The sequence below is a fragment of the Sphaerodactylus townsendi genome, linkage group LG17 (genome assembly GCF_021028975.2).
Source record: "Sphaerodactylus townsendi isolate TG3544 linkage group LG17, MPM_Stown_v2.3, whole genome shotgun sequence".
NCBI lineage: Eukaryota > Metazoa > Chordata > Lepidosauria > Squamata > Sphaerodactylidae > Sphaerodactylus > Sphaerodactylus townsendi.
In genome coordinates this window covers 24,547,986-24,563,562 of record NC_059441.1, presented here as the reverse complement: position 1 = coordinate 24,563,562, position 15,577 = coordinate 24,547,986, and the positions used below count along the sequence as shown (strand labels likewise).

The following is a 15,577-nucleotide window of genomic DNA, read 5'->3' as shown; positions in this document are numbered from 1 at the left end:
AGGTCGCTCAGCAGGCTTCATGGGGAAGAGTGGGGACTCGGTTCCAGTTCTTCAGATTAGAGCCCATCACTCTTAACCATGACACGATGTTGGCTCTCAGTACACTTGTACAAAATATTTATTTGAGTGTATTTTTTAATTGGTTGTTAGCTGCCTTGAATCGGACTTTGATCAGGAAGACTGGGACAGAAATCCCCATGCCACGTTACCAGGACAGAGATGTGGGCTGCTGGTCAATTTTGCCTCTGGTCTTAAAAGCTTTATGATATTGAGATCTTCATTTCCTTTTAAACAGTGTAATCTAATGATTATTGAAGCAATGGAAGCAGCTTGAGATGGGTGTATATGAAGGGCTGTCAACAAAGAAATTCCAGTCGAACTGAGGTTCAAAGCAGACACCATCCAGACACAGTTAACCAATCCTGACTTCCTGATTTGGGTGAGAATGCTAAGAGTTGGGTTTGGAAGATCTGGGTTCAAATCTATACTTGTGTGTGGTCTTTGACAAGTCAGCTTCACCTACCTTACAGGGCTCCAAAGAAAAACTTGGAGTAACAAGTGCCAACTTTAAAAGCAAAAAGCTGCAAAAAAGCTTCATTACTTCCCCCCTGCCGCCTCAACAGCGGAAAGTGGGTCAAATGAAGCCGCGCAAAGCAGCACAACCCGGATCTGGCCCAGCTACCGCCACCCCTAAGCCTGGCTTAGCTGATTCCGGGGGGCCCGCAGTCACAAGCTTCACTCACCGTCTGAAGCACTGAAATATTCCGGATTCACAGACGCATACAACACTCCATTTCCCAGCCTGTCGCTGTTCCTGTTAAAATAAAAAGGGGCATTTCCTTACTTTAACACCCAGCTCAAAACAAGGGAGGACGCAAGAGCGAAGGAGCACAACATTTCCAATCTATTTTAGTTTTCTCAAATGGAGCTGTTTCACGACCTGCTTCAGAAAAGACACGCACACCCCAACAGTGGCGTTTGGCAGGTGGAGGTGTGAAGGAACAGCGGTTTCCTTTCCGTATATATCTATGCCCAAATGACTCATTCCTTAAACTGCACATTCTCTGAATAAATCTCAAACAGTAGCGGGGTCAGTCTGCAGCGGCAGAAGTGAGGAAGAAGAAGAAGAAGAGTTTTGGATTTATACCCCCACCTTTCTCCCCTGTAAGGAGTCTCAAAGCAACTTAAAAATTCATTTCCCTTCCTTTCCCCACAACAGACACCATGTGAGGTAAGTGGGGCTGAGAGAGTTCTTGAAAGACTGACTAGCTGAAAGTCACCGAGCAGGCTTCATGTGGAGGAGCAGGGAAACAAATCCAATTCTCCAGATAAGAATCTGCCACTCATGTTAAGGAGTGAAGAATCAAACCTGGTTCTCCAGATTAGAGGCCACTGCTCCTAACCACTACACCACACAGGAAGAAGAGGAACTGTTCATCCCCAATTATTCCAAATTCTACCTTTGCTTGTTTTACCTATGGCCCCCACAACTGGATTTTTGTTGTTGTTAAAGAGAGAGGGAGAAAGAGGAAATGTGAGATCAAGTCGTAGGTAAGTCTTTCTCAACATCTGCTTCTACAAATTGGTAATGCCAGGGCGTGGTCTCTTTTAAAAAAATTATTATTATTATTGTTGTTGTTGTTATTAGTAGTAGTATTAGTAGTATACATTTTAACACAAACATTTCATTACAATAATGACAATAACACATGAAACTGCAAGAAAGAACACCACAGATCCATACATATAAACATAGCAGTACTTCTTAACGCAATGTGATGTCTATAATATATATATTATTATTTCATATACAAACTATTAGTAAATCATAGATAAAACATGAACAGCCTCCCCTTTCTTCATATAATCTACCCATTCGGCCCAATTCCCTTCATATGTTTCAAAAGGTAAGTTTCTAATTTTATGACTCGTTCTATCAAGCACATAAAAGCTTTGAACTTTTTGGATCCATTCACCAAAAAAAGGAAGCTTCAAATTGGGAAGAGAAAGTCTGATCTCATTTCCTGCCTCTCCGGCTGCAGCGGGGAAAACACCCACAAGATGCCCTCCAGCTCAGGGGAGAACTTCAAATTCTCCTAAGAAATAAACTGTGGCATACACTGAAAAGGCGGCCCGAGGGCTCGTTGCACAGCCAGCCTGTAGGAAGTCTTTAACGATTCAAACATTCACCCTTGAAAAGCGTATCACACCTTGAAAACCGAGACAGGTCTACCAAACTAATATTTAAAAGGTTGGTATTGGGGTGGCTCCAACAAAGCATCCCAAGCAGCCTGACTCCAGGCAAGGGAGCCTTTTCCCAACTTAGCTGGTTCAATTCAATTCAAATTCTTTATTGCAGTCAAAGACCAGCACATAATAATACAAACTGAGAAGTGCACTTAGACACAGTCGGTGACCATTTACTAAAAGGTCAACTCGCGAAAAAGCAAGTAGTAGATAAAATACATTTGATTATGTCAAAAGATTAAAAAGTTAATATAACTACACTTGTAAAGTGCCTGGGCAGTCTTGCTAAAACCTATAGTGACATTACTAGAAAACTCCGGCCTCCGACCATATCTTCTAAGGATCACAGTTTCTTCAGTCTTTCCCTCCCTAAACTATTCAACCGGCAGATGTCTCTTATTGTGTTCTTTCTCCAGTTAGGTCTGAGTACGGTTAGCATGTTAGAAACCAACACAGATTTCGGAATATGCCCTTTCAAGACTCAAAGCTCCCTTCGCCAGATATCTAACAGCAGGAGCTTTGACTCTCGAAAGGTTATCCCCCCAAAACCTTGCTGGTCGCTGAGGTGCTACTGGACTTGAATCTTCTTCTACACCAGGGGTAGGGAACCTGCGGCTCTCCAGATGTTCAGGAACTACAATTCCCATCAGCCCCTACCAGCATGGCCAATTGGCCATGCTGACAGAGGCTGATGGGAATTGTAGTTCCTGACCACCCCCCCCCCCCCCCCCTCCCCCCCCCCCACCCCCCCGCCCCCCCCTCCCCCCACCCTCCCCCCCACCCCCCCCCCCCCCCCCCCCCCCCCCCCCACCCCCCGCCCCCTCCCCCGCCTCACCCCCCCACCCCCCCACCCCCCCACCCCCCCCCCCCCCCACCCCCTCTCCCCCCCACCCCCCCCCCCCCCCACCCCCCCCCCCCCCCACCCCCCCCCCCCCCCACCCCCCCCCCCCCCCACCCCCCCCCCCCCCCACCCCCCCCCCCCCCCACCCCCCCCCCCCCCCACCCCCCCCCCCCCCCACCCCCCCCCCCCCCCACCCCCCCCCCCCCCCACCCCCCCCCCCCCCCACCCCCCCCCCCCCCCACCCCCCCCCCCCCCCACCCCCCCCCCCCCCCACCCCCCCCCCCCCCCACCCCCCCCCCCCCCCACCCCCCCCCCCCCCCACCCCCCCCCCCCCCCACCCCCCCCCCCCCCCACCCCCCCCCCCCCCCACCCCCCCCCCCCCCCACCCCCCCCCCCCCCCACCCCCCCCCCCCCCCACCCCCCCCCCCCCCCACCCCCCCCCCCCCCCACCCCCCCCCCCCCCCACCCCCCCCCCCCCCCACCCCCCCCCCCCCCCACCCCCCCCCCCCCCCACCCCCCCCCCCCCCCACCCCCCCCCCCCCCCACCCCCCCCCCCCCCCACCCCCCCCCCCCCCCACCCCCCCCCCCCCCCACCCCCCCCCCCCCCCACCCCCCCCCCCCCCCACCCCCCCCCCCCCCCACCCCCCCCCCCCCCCACCCCCCCCCCCCCCCACCCCCCCCCCCCCCCACCCCCCCCCCCCCCCACCCCCCCCCCCCCCCACCCCCCCCCCCCCCCACCCCCCCCCCCCCCCACCCCCCCCCCCCCCCACCCCCCCCCCCCCCCACCCCCCCCCCCCCCCACCCCCCCCCCCCCCCACCCCCCCCCCCCCCCACCCCCCCCCCCCCCCACCCCCCCCCCCCCCCACCCCCCCCCCCCCCCACCCCCCCCCCCCCCCACCCCCCCCCCCCCCCACCCCCCCCCCCCCCCACCCCCCCCCCCCCCCACCCCCCCCCCCCCCCACCCCCCCCCCCCCCCACCCCCCCCCCCCCCCACCCCCCCCCCCCCCCACCCCCCCCCCCCCCCACCCCCCCCCCCCCCCACCCCCCCCCCCCCCCACCCCCCCCCCCCCCCACCCCCCCCCCCCCCCACCCCCCCCCCCCCCCACCCCCCCCCCCCCCCACCCCCCCCCCCCCCCACCCCCCCCCCCCCCCACCCCCCCCCCCCCCCACCCCCCCCCCCCCCCACCCCCCCCCCCCCCCACCCCCCCCCCCCCCCACCCCCCCCCCCCCCCACCCCCCCCCCCCCCCACCCCCCCCCCCCCCCACCCCCCCCCCCCCCCACCCCCCCCCCCCCCCACCCCCCCCCCCCCCCACCCCCCCCCCCCCCCACCCCCCCCCCCCCCCACCCCCCCCCCCCCCCACCCCCCCCCCCCCCCACCCCCCCCCCCCCCCACCCCCCCCCCCCCCCACCCCCCCCCCCCCCCACCCCCCCCCCCCCCCACCCCCCCCCCCCCCCACCCCCCCCCCCCCCCACCCCCCCCCCCCCCCACCCCCCCCCCCCCCCACCCCCCCCCCCCCCCACCCCCCCCCCCCCCCACCCCCCCCCCCCCCCACCCCCCCCCCCCCCCACCCCCCCCCCCCCCCACCCCCCCCCCCCCCCACCCCCCCCCCCCCCCACCCCCCCCCCCCCCCACCCCCCCCCCCCCCCACCCCCCCCCCCCCCCACCCCCCCCCCCCCCCACCCCCCCCCCCCCCCACCCCCCCCCCCCCCCACCCCCCCCCCCCCCCACCCCCCCCCCCCCCCACCCCCCCCCCCCCCCACCCCCCCCCCCCCCCACCCCCCCCCCCCCCCACCCCCCCCCCCCCCCACCCCCCCCCCCCCCCACCCCCCCCCCCCCCCACCCCCCCCCCCCCCCACCCCCCCCCCCCCCCACCCCCCCCCCCCCCCACCCCCCCCCCCCCCCACCCCCCCCCCCCCCCACCCCCCCCCCCCCCCACCCCCCCCCCCCCCCACCCCCCCCCCCCCCCACCCCCCCCCCCCCCCACCCCCCCCCCCCCCCACCCCCCCCCCCCCCCACCCCCCCCCCCCCCCACCCCCCCCCCCCCCCACCCCCCCCCCCCCCCACCCCCCCCCCCCCCCACCCCCCCCCCCCCCCACCCCCCCCCCCCCCCACCCCCCCCCCCCCCCACCCCCCCCCCCCCCCACCCCCCCCCCCCCCCACCCCCCCCCCCCCCCACCCCCCCCCCCCCCCACCCCCCCCCCCCCCCACCCCCCCCCCCCCCCACCCCCCCCCCCCCCCACCCCCCCCCCCCCCCACCCCCCCCCCCCCCCACCCCCCCCCCCCCCCACCCCCCCCCCCCCCCACCCCCCCCCCCCCCCACCCCCCCCCCCCCCCACCCCCCCCCCCCCCCACCCCCCCCCCCCCCCACCCCCCCCCCCCCCCACCCCCCCCCCCCCCCACCCCCCCCCCCCCCCACCCCCCCCCCCCCCCACCCCCCCCCCCCCCCACCCCCCCCCCCCCCCACCCCCCCCCCCCCCCACCCCCCCCCCCCCCCACCCCCCCCCCCCCCCACCCCCCCCCCCCCCCACCCCCCCCCCCCCCCACCCCCCCCCCCCCCCACCCCCCCCCCCCCCCACCCCCCCCCCCCCCCACCCCCCCCCCCCCCCACCCCCCCCCCCCCCCACCCCCCCCCCCCCCCACCCCCCCCCCCCCCCACCCCCCCCCCCCCCCACCCCCCCCCCCCCCCACCCCCCCCCCCCCCCACCCCCCCCCCCCCCCACCCCCCCCCCCCCCCACCCCCCCCCCCCCCCACCCCCCCCCCCCCCCACCCCCCCCCCCCCCCACCCCCCCCCCCCCCCACCCCCCCCCCCCCCCACCCCCCCCCCCCCCCACCCCCCCCCCCCCCCACCCCCCCCCCCCCCCACCCCCCCCCCCCCCCACCCCCCCCCCCCCCCACCCCCCCCCCCCCCCACCCCCCCCCCCCCCCACCCCCCCCCCCCCCCACCCCCCCCCCCCCCCACCCCCCCCCCCCCCCACCCCCCCCCCCCCCCACCCCCCCCCCCCCCCACCCCCCCCCCCCCCCACCCCCCCCCCCCCCCACCCCCCCCCCCCCCCACCCCCCCCCCCCCCCACCCCCCCCCCCCCCCACCCCCCCCCCCCCCCACCCCCCCCCCCCCCCACCCCCCCCCCCCCCCACCCCCCCCCCCCCCCACCCCCCCCCCCCCCCACCCCCCCCCCCCCCCACCCCCCCCCCCCCCCACCCCCCCCCCCCCCCACCCCCCCCCCCCCCCACCCCCCCCCCCCCCCACCCCCCCCCCCCCCCACCCCCCCCCCCCCCCACCCCCCCCCCCCCCCACCCCCCCCCCCCCCCACCCCCCCCCCCCCCCACCCCCCCCCCCCCCCACCCCCCCCCCCCCCCACCCCCCCCCCCCCCCACCCCCCCCCCCCCCCACCCCCCCCCCCCCCCACCCCCCCCCCCCCCCACCCCCCCCCCCCCCCACCCCCCCCCCCCCCCACCCCCCCCCCCCCCCACCCCCCCCCCCCCCCACCCCCCCCCCCCCCCACCCCCCCCCCCCCCCACCCCCCCCCCCCCCCACCCCCCCCCCCCCCCACCCCCCCCCCCCCCCACCCCCCCCCCCCCCCACCCCCCCCCCCCCCCACCCCCCCCCCCCCCCACCCCCCCCCCCCCCCACCCCCCCCCCCCCCCACCCCCCCCCCCCCCCACCCCCCCCCCCCCCCACCCCCCCCCCCCCCCACCCCCCCCCCCCCCCACCCCCCCCCCCCCCCACCCCCCCCCCCCCCCACCCCCCCCCCCCCCCACCCCCCCCCCCCCCCACCCCCCCCCCCCCCCACCCCCCCCCCCCCCCACCCCCCCCCCCCCCCACCCCCCCCCCCCCCCACCCCCCCCCCCCCCCACCCCCCCCCCCCCCCACCCCCCCCCCCCCCCACCCCCCCCCCCCCCCACCCCCCCCCCCCCCCACCCCCCCCCCCCCCCACCCCCCCCCCCCCCCACCCCCCCCCCCCCCCACCCCCCCCCCCCCCCACCCCCCCCCCCCCCCACCCCCCCCCCCCCCCACCCCCCCCCCCCCCCACCCCCCCCCCCCCCCACCCCCCCCCCCCCCCACCCCCCCCCCCCCCCACCCCCCCCCCCCCCCACCCCCCCCCCCCCCCACCCCCCCCCCCCCCCACCCCCCCCCCCCCCCACCCCCCCCCCCCCCCACCCCCCCCCCCCCCCACCCCCCCCCCCCCCCACCCCCCCCCCCCCCCACCCCCCCCCCCCCCCACCCCCCCCCCCCCCCACCCCCCCCCCCCCCCACCCCCCCCCCCCCCCACCCCCCCCCCCCCCCACCCCCCCCCCCCCCCACCCCCCCCCCCCCCCACCCCCCCCCCCCCCCACCCCCCCCCCCCCCCACCCCCCCCCCCCCCCACCCCCCCCCCCCCCCACCCCCCCCCCCCCCCACCCCCCCCCCCCCCCACCCCCCCCCCCCCCCACCCCCCCCCCCCCCCACCCCCCCCCCCCCCCACCCCCCCCCCCCCCCACCCCCCCCCCCCCCCACCCCCCCCCCCCCCCACCCCCCCCCCCCCCCACCCCCCCCCCCCCCCACCCCCCCCCCCCCCCACCCCCCCCCCCCCCCACCCCCCCCCCCCCCCACCCCCCCCCCCCCCCACCCCCCCCCCCCCCCACCCCCCCCCCCCCCCACCCCCCCCCCCCCCCACCCCCCCCCCCCCCCACCCCCCCCCCCCCCCACCCCCCCCCCCCCCCACCCCCCCCCCCCCCCACCCCCCCCCCCCCCCACCCCCCCCCCCCCCCACCCCCCCCCCCCCCCACCCCCCCCCCCCCCCACCCCCCCCCCCCCCCACCCCCCCCCCCCCCCACCCCCCCCCCCCCCCACCCCCCCCCCCCCCCACCCCCCCCCCCCCCCACCCCCCCCCCCCCCCACCCCCCCCCCCCCCCACCCCCCCCCCCCCCCACCCCCCCCCCCCCCCACCCCCCCCCCCCCCCACCCCCCCCCCCCCCCACCCCCCCCCCCCCCCACCCCCCCCCCCCCCCACCCCCCCCCCCCCCCACCCCCCCCCCCCCCCACCCCCCCCCCCCCCCACCCCCCCCCCCCCCCACCCCCCCCCCCCCCCACCCCCCCCCCCCCCCACCCCCCCCCCCCCCCACCCCCCCCCCCCCCCACCCCCCCCCCCCCCCACCCCCCCCCCCCCCCACCCCCCCCCCCCCCCACCCCCCCCCCCCCCCACCCCCCCCCCCCCCCACCCCCCCCCCCCCCCACCCCCCCCCCCCCCCACCCCCCCCCCCCCCCACCCCCCCCCCCCCCCACCCCCCCCCCCCCCCACCCCCCCCCCCCCCCACCCCCCCCCCCCCCCACCCCCCCCCCCCCCCACCCCCCCCCCCCCCCACCCCCCCCCCCCCCCACCCCCCCCCCCCCCCACCCCCCCCCCCCCCCACCCCCCCCCCCCCCCACCCCCCCCCCCCCCCACCCCCCCCCCCCCCCACCCCCCCCCCCCCCCACCCCCCCCCCCCCCCACCCCCCCCCCCCCCCACCCCCCCCCCCCCCCACCCCCCCCCCCCCCCACCCCCCCCCCCCCCCACCCCCCCCCCCCCCCACCCCCCCCCCCCCCCACCCCCCCCCCCCCCCACCCCCCCCCCCCCCCACCCCCCCCCCCCCCCACCCCCCCCCCCCCCCACCCCCCCCCCCCCCCACCCCCCCCCCCCCCCACCCCCCCCCCCCCCCACCCCCCCCCCCCCCCACCCCCCCCCCCCCCCACCCCCCCCCCCCCCCACCCCCCCCCCCCCCCACCCCCCCCCCCCCCCACCCCCCCCCCCCCCCACCCCCCCCCCCCCCCACCCCCCCCCCCCCCCACCCCCCCCCCCCCCCACCCCCCCCCCCCCCCACCCCCCCCCCCCCCCACCCCCCCCCCCCCCCACCCCCCCCCCCCCCCACCCCCCCCCCCCCCCACCCCCCCCCCCCCCCACCCCCCCCCCCCCCCACCCCCCCCCCCCCCCACCCCCCCCCCCCCCCACCCCCCCCCCCCCCCACCCCCCCCCCCCCCCACCCCCCCCCCCCCCCACCCCCCCCCCCCCCCACCCCCCCCCCCCCCCACCCCCCCCCCCCCCCACCCCCCCCCCCCCCCACCCCCCCCCCCCCCCACCCCCCCCCCCCCCCACCCCCCCCCCCCCCCACCCCCCCCCCCCCCCACCCCCCCCCCCCCCCACCCCCCCCCCCCCCCACCCCCCCCCCCCCCCACCCCCCCCCCCCCCCACCCCCCCCCCCCCCCACCCCCCCCCCCCCCCACCCCCCCCCCCCCCCACCCCCCCCCCCCCCCACCCCCCCCCCCCCCCACCCCCCCCCCCCCCCACCCCCCCCCCCCCCCACCCCCCCCCCCCCCCACCCCCCCCCCCCCCCACCCCCCCCCCCCCCCACCCCCCCCCCCCCCCACCCCCCCCCCCCCCCACCCCCCCCCCCCCCCACCCCCCCCCCCCCCCACCCCCCCCCCCCCCCACCCCCCCCCCCCCCCACCCCCCCCCCCCCCCACCCCCCCCCCCCCCCACCCCCCCCCCCCCCCACCCCCCCCCCCCCCCACCCCCCCCCCCCCCCACCCCCCCCCCCCCCCACCCCCCCCCCCCCCCACCCCCCCCCCCCCCCACCCCCCCCCCCCCCCACCCCCCCCCCCCCCCACCCCCCCCCCCCCCCACCCCCCCCCCCCCCCACCCCCCCCCCCCCCCACCCCCCCCCCCCCCCACCCCCCCCCCCCCCCACCCCCCCCCCCCCCCACCCCCCCCCCCCCCCACCCCCCCCCCCCCCCACCCCCCCCCCCCCCCACCCCCCCCCCCCCCCACCCCCCCCCCCCCCCACCCCCCCCCCCCCCCACCCCCCCCCCCCCCCACCCCCCCCCCCCCCCACCCCCCCCCCCCCCCACCCCCCCCCCCCCCCACCCCCCCCCCCCCCCACCCCCCCCCCCCCCCACCCCCCCCCCCCCCCACCCCCCCCCCCCCCCACCCCCCCCCCCCCCCACCCCCCCCCCCCCCCACCCCCCCCCCCCCCCACCCCCCCCCCCCCCCACCCCCCCCCCCCCCCACCCCCCCCCCCCCCCACCCCCCCCCCCCCCCACCCCCCCCCCCCCCCACCCCCCCCCCCCCCCACCCCCCCCCCCCCCCACCCCCCCCCCCCCCCACCCCCCCCCCCCCCCACCCCCCCCCCCCCCCACCCCCCCCCCCCCCCACCCCCCCCCCCCCCCACCCCCCCCCCCCCCCACCCCCCCCCCCCCCCACCCCCCCCCCCCCCCACCCCCCCCCCCCCCCACCCCCCCCCCCCCCCACCCCCCCCCCCCCCCACCCCCCCCCCCCCCCACCCCCCCCCCCCCCCACCCCCCCCCCCCCCCACCCCCCCCCCCCCCCACCCCCCCCCCCCCCCACCCCCCCCCCCCCCCACCCCCCCCCCCCCCCACCCCCCCCCCCCCCCACCCCCCCCCCCCCCCACCCCCCCCCCCCCCCACCCCCCCCCCCCCCCACCCCCCCCCCCCCCCACCCCCCCCCCCCCCCACCCCCCCCCCCCCCCACCCCCCCCCCCCCCCACCCCCCCCCCCCCCCACCCCCCCCCCCCCCCACCCCCCCCCCCCCCCACCCCCCCCCCCCCCCACCCCCCCCCCCCCCCACCCCCCCCCCCCCCCACCCCCCCCCCCCCCCACCCCCCCCCCCCCCCACCCCCCCCCCCCCCCACCCCCCCCCCCCCCCACCCCCCCCCCCCCCCACCCCCCCCCCCCCCCACCCCCCCCCCCCCCCACCCCCCCCCCCCCCCACCCCCCCCCCCCCCCACCCCCCCCCCCCCCCACCCCCCCCCCCCCCCACCCCCCCCCCCCCCCACCCCCCCCCCCCCCCACCCCCCCCCCCCCCCACCCCCCCCCCCCCCCACCCCCCCCCCCCCCCACCCCCCCCCCCCCCCACCCCCCCCCCCCCCCACCCCCCCCCCCCCCCACCCCCCCCCCCCCCCACCCCCCCCCCCCCCCACCCCCCCCCCCCCCCACCCCCCCCCCCCCCCACCCCCCCCCCCCCCCACCCCCCCCCCCCCCCACCCCCCCCCCCCCCCACCCCCCCCCCCCCCCACCCCCCCCCCCCCCCACCCCCCCCCCCCCCCACCCCCCCCCCCCCCCACCCCCCCCCCCCCCCACCCCCCCCCCCCCCCACCCCCCCCCCCCCCCACCCCCCCCCCCCCCCACCCCCCCCCCCCCCCACCCCCCCCCCCCCCCACCCCCCCCCCCCCCCACCCCCCCCCCCCCCCACCCCCCCCCCCCCCCACCCCCCCCCCCCCCCACCCCCCCCCCCCCCCACCCCCCCCCCCCCCCACCCCCCCCCCCCCCCACCCCCCCCCCCCCCCACCCCCCCCCCCCCCCACCCCCCCCCCCCCCCACCCCCCCCCCCCCCCACCCCCCCCCCCCCCCACCCCCCCCCCCCCCCACCCCCCCCCCCCCCCACCCCCCCCCCCCCCCACCCCCCCCCCCCCCCACCCCCCCCCCCCCCCACCCCCCCCCCCCCCCACCCCCCCCCCCCCCCACCCCCCCCCCCCCCCACCCCCCCCCCCCCCCACCCCCCCCCCCCCCCACCCCCCCCCCCCCCCACCCCCCCCCCCCCCCACCCCCCCCCCCCCCCACCCCCCCCCCCCCCCACCCCCCCCCCCCCCCACCCCCCCCCCCCCCCACCCCCCCCCCCCCCCACCCCCCCCCCCCCCCACCCCCCCCCCCCCCCACCCCCCCCCCCCCCCACCCCCCCCCCCCCCCACCCCCCCCCCCCCCCACCCCCCCCCCCCCCCACCCCCCCCCCCCCCCACCCCCCCCCCCCCCCACCCCCCCCCCCCCCCACCCCCCCCCCCCCCCACCCCCCCCCCCCCCCACCCCCCCCCCCCCCCACCCCCCCCCCCCCCCACCCCCCCCCCCCCCCACCCCCCCCCCCCCCCACCCCCCCCCCCCCCCACCCCCCCCCCCCCCCACCCCCCCCCCCCCCCACCCCCCCCCCCCCCCACCCCCCCCCCCCCCCACCCCCCCCCCCCCCCACCCCCCCCCCCCCCCACCCCCCCCCCCCCCCACCCCCCCCCCCCCCCACCCCCCCCCCCCCCCACCCCCCCCCCCCCCCACCCCCCCCCCCCCCCACCCCCCCCCCCCCCCACCCCCCCCCCCCCCCACCCCCCCCCCCCCCCACCCCCCCCCCCCCCCACCCCCCCCCCCCCCCACCCCCCCCCCCCCCCACCCCCCCCCCCCCCCACCCCCCCCCCCCCCCACCCCCCCCCCCCCCCACCCCCCCCCCCCCCCACCCCCCCCCCCCCCCACCCCCCCCCCCCCCCACCCCCCCCCCCCCCCACCCCCCCCCCCCCCCACCCCCCCCCCCCCCCACCCCCCCCCCCCCCCACCCCCCCCCCCCCCCACCCCCCCCCCCCCCCACCCCCCCCCCCCCCCACCCCCCCCCCCCCCCACCCCCCCCCCCCCCCACCCCCCCCCCCCCCCACCCCCCCCCCCCCCCACCCCCCCCCCCCCCCACCCCCCCCCCCCCCCACCCCCCCCCCCCCCCACCCCCCCCCCCCCCCACCCCCCCCCCCCCCCACCCCCCCCCCCCCCCACCCCCCCCCCCCCCCACCCCCCCCCCCCCCCACCCCCCCCCCCCCCCACCCCCCCCCCCCCCCACCCCCCCCCCCCCCCACCCCCCCCCCCCCCCACCCCCCCCCCCCCCCACCCCCCCCCCCCCCCACCCCCCCCCCCCCCCACCCCCCCCCCCCCCCACCCCCCCCCCCCCCCACCCCCCCCCCCCCCCACCCCCCCCCCCCCCCACCCCCCCCCCCCCCCACCCCCCCCCCCCCCCACCCCCCCCCCCCCCCACCCCCCCCCCCCCCCACCCCCCCCCCCCCCCACCCCCCCCCCCCCCCACCCCCCCCCCCCCCCACCCCCCCCCCCCCCCACCCCCCCCCCCCCCCACCCCCCCCCCCCCCCACCCCCCCCCCCCCCCACCCCCCCCCCCCCCCACCCCCCCCCCCCCCCACCCCCCCCCCCCCCCACCCCCCCCCCCCCCCACCCCCCCCCCCCCCCACCCCCCCCCCCCCCCACCCCCCCCCCCCCCCACCCCCCCCCCCCCCCACCCCCCCCCCCCCCCACCCCCCCCCCCCCCCACCCCCCCCCCCCCCCACCCCCCCCCCCCCCCACCCCCCCCCCCCCCCACCCCCCCCCCCCCCCACCCCCCCCCCCCCCCACCCCCCCCCCCCCCCACCCCCCCCCCCCCCCACCCCCCCCCCCCCCCACCCCCCCCCCCCCCCACCCCCCCCCCCCCCCACCCCCCCCCCCCCCCACCCCCCCCCCCCCCCACCCCCCCCCCCCCCCACCCCCCCCCCCCCCCACCCCCCCCCCCCCCCACCCCCCCCCCCCCCCACCCCCCCCCCCCCCCACCCCCCCCCCCCCCCACCCCCCCCCCCCCCCACCCCCCCCCCCCCCCACCCCCCCCCCCCCCCACCCCCCCCCCCCCCCACCCCCCCCCCCCCCCACCCCCCCCCCCCCCCACCCCCCCCCCCCCCCACCCCCCCCCCCCCCCACCCCCCCCCCCCCCCACCCCCCCCCCCCCCCACCCCCCCCCCCCCCCACCCCCCCCCCCCCCCACCCCCCCCCCCCCCCACCCCCCCCCCCCCCCACCCCCCCCCCCCCCCACCCCCCCCCCCCCCCACCCCCCCCCCCCCCCACCCCCCCCCCCCCCCACCCCCCCCCCCCCCCACCCCCCCCCCCCCCCACCCCCCCCCCCCCCCACCCCCCCCCCCCCCCACCCCCCCCCCCCCCCACCCCCCCCCCCCCCCACCCCCCCCCCCCCCCACCCCCCCCCCCCCCCACCCCCCCCCCCCCCCACCCCCCCCCCCCCCCACCCCCCCCCCCCCCCACCCCCCCCCCCCCCCACCCCCCCCCCCCCCCACCCCCCCCCCCCCCCACCCCCCCCCCCCCCCACCCCCCCCCCCCCCCACCCCCCCCCCCCCCCACCCCCCCCCCCCCCCACCCCCCCCCCCCCCCACCCCCCCCCCCCCCCACCCCCCCCCCCCCCCACCCCCCCCCCCCCCCACCCCCCCCCCCCCCCACCCCCCCCCCCCCCCACCCCCCCCCCCCCCCACCCCCCCCCCCCCCCACCCCCCCCCCCCCCCACCCCCCCCCCCCCCCACCCCCCCCCCCCCCCACCCCCCCCCCCCCCCACCCCCCCCCCCCCCCACCCCCCCCCCCCCCCACCCCCCCCCCCCCCCACCCCCCCCCCCCCCCACCCCCCCCCCCCCCCACCCCCCCCCCCCCCCACCCCCCCCCCCCCCCACCCCCCCCCCCCCCCACCCCCCCCCCCCCCCACCCCCCCCCCCCCCCACCCCCCCCCCCCCCCACCCCCCCCCCCCCCCACCCCCCCCCCCCCCCACCCCCCCCCCCCCCCACCCCCCCCCCCCCCCACCCCCCCCCCCCCCCACCCCCCCCCCCCCCCACCCCCCCCCCCCCCCACCCCCCCCCCCCCCCACCCCCCCCCCCCCCCACCCCCCCCCCCCCCCACCCCCCCCCCCCCCCACCCCCCCCCCCCCCCACCCCCCCCCCCCCCCACCCCCCCCCCCCCCCACCCCCCCCCCCCCCCACCCCCCCCCCCCCCCACCCCCCCCCCCCCCCACCCCCCCCCCCCCCCACCCCCCCCCCCCCCCACCCCCCCCCCCCCCCACCCCCCCCCCCCCCCACCCCCCCCCCCCCCCACCCCCCCCCCCCCCCACCCCCCCCCCCCCCCACCCCCCCCCCCCCCCACCCCCCCCCCCCCCCACCCCCCCCCCCCCCCACCCCCCCCCCCCCCCACCCCCCCCCCCCCCCACCCCCCCCCCCCCCCACCCCCCCCCCCCCCCACCCCCCCCCCCCCCCACCCCCCCCCCCCCCCACCCCCCCCCCCCCCCACCCCCCCCCCCCCCCACCCCCCCCCCCCCCCACCCCCCCCCCCCCCCACCCCCCCCCCCCCCCACCCCCCCCCCCCCCCACCCCCCCCCCCCCCCACCCCCCCCCCCCCCCACCCCCCCCCCCCCCCACCCCCCCCCCCCCCCACCCCCCCCCCCCCCCACCCCCCCCCCCCCCCACCCCCCCCCCCCCCCACCCCCCCCCCCCCCCACCCCCCCCCCCCCCCACCCCCCCCCCCCCCCACCCCCCCCCCCCCCCACCCCCCCCCCCCCCCACCCCCCCCCCCCCCCACCCCCCCCCCCCCCCACCCCCCCCCCCCCCCACCCCCCCCCCCCCCCACCCCCCCCCCCCCCCACCCCCCCCCCCCCCCACCCCCCCCCCCCCCCACCCCCCCCCCCCCCCACCCCCCCCCCCCCCCACCCCCCCCCCCCCCCACCCCCCCCCCCCCCCACCCCCCCCCCCCCCCACCCCCCCCCCCCCCCACCCCCCCCCCCCCCCACCCCCCCCCCCCCCCACCCCCCCCCCCCCCCACCCCCCCCCCCCCCCACCCCCCCCCCCCCCCACCCCCCCCCCCCCCCACCCCCCCCCCCCCCCACCCCCCCCCCCCCCCACCCCCCCC

At 84.1% G+C, this 15,577-nt stretch overlaps 1 protein-coding gene across 1 annotated transcript in view; it reads right to left on the bottom strand.

Moving 5' to 3' along the window:
* IGF1R (insulin like growth factor 1 receptor) overlaps nt 1-15,577 on the bottom strand; it is a 213,011-nt gene that overhangs the window by 23,688 nt on the left and 173,746 nt on the right. The window contains exon 6 of the mRNA XM_048481648.1: nt 744-814. Within this exon, the coding sequence (XP_048337605.1) occupies nt 744-814 (71 nt within the window). The remainder of the gene's footprint in view (nt 1-743; nt 815-15,577) is intronic.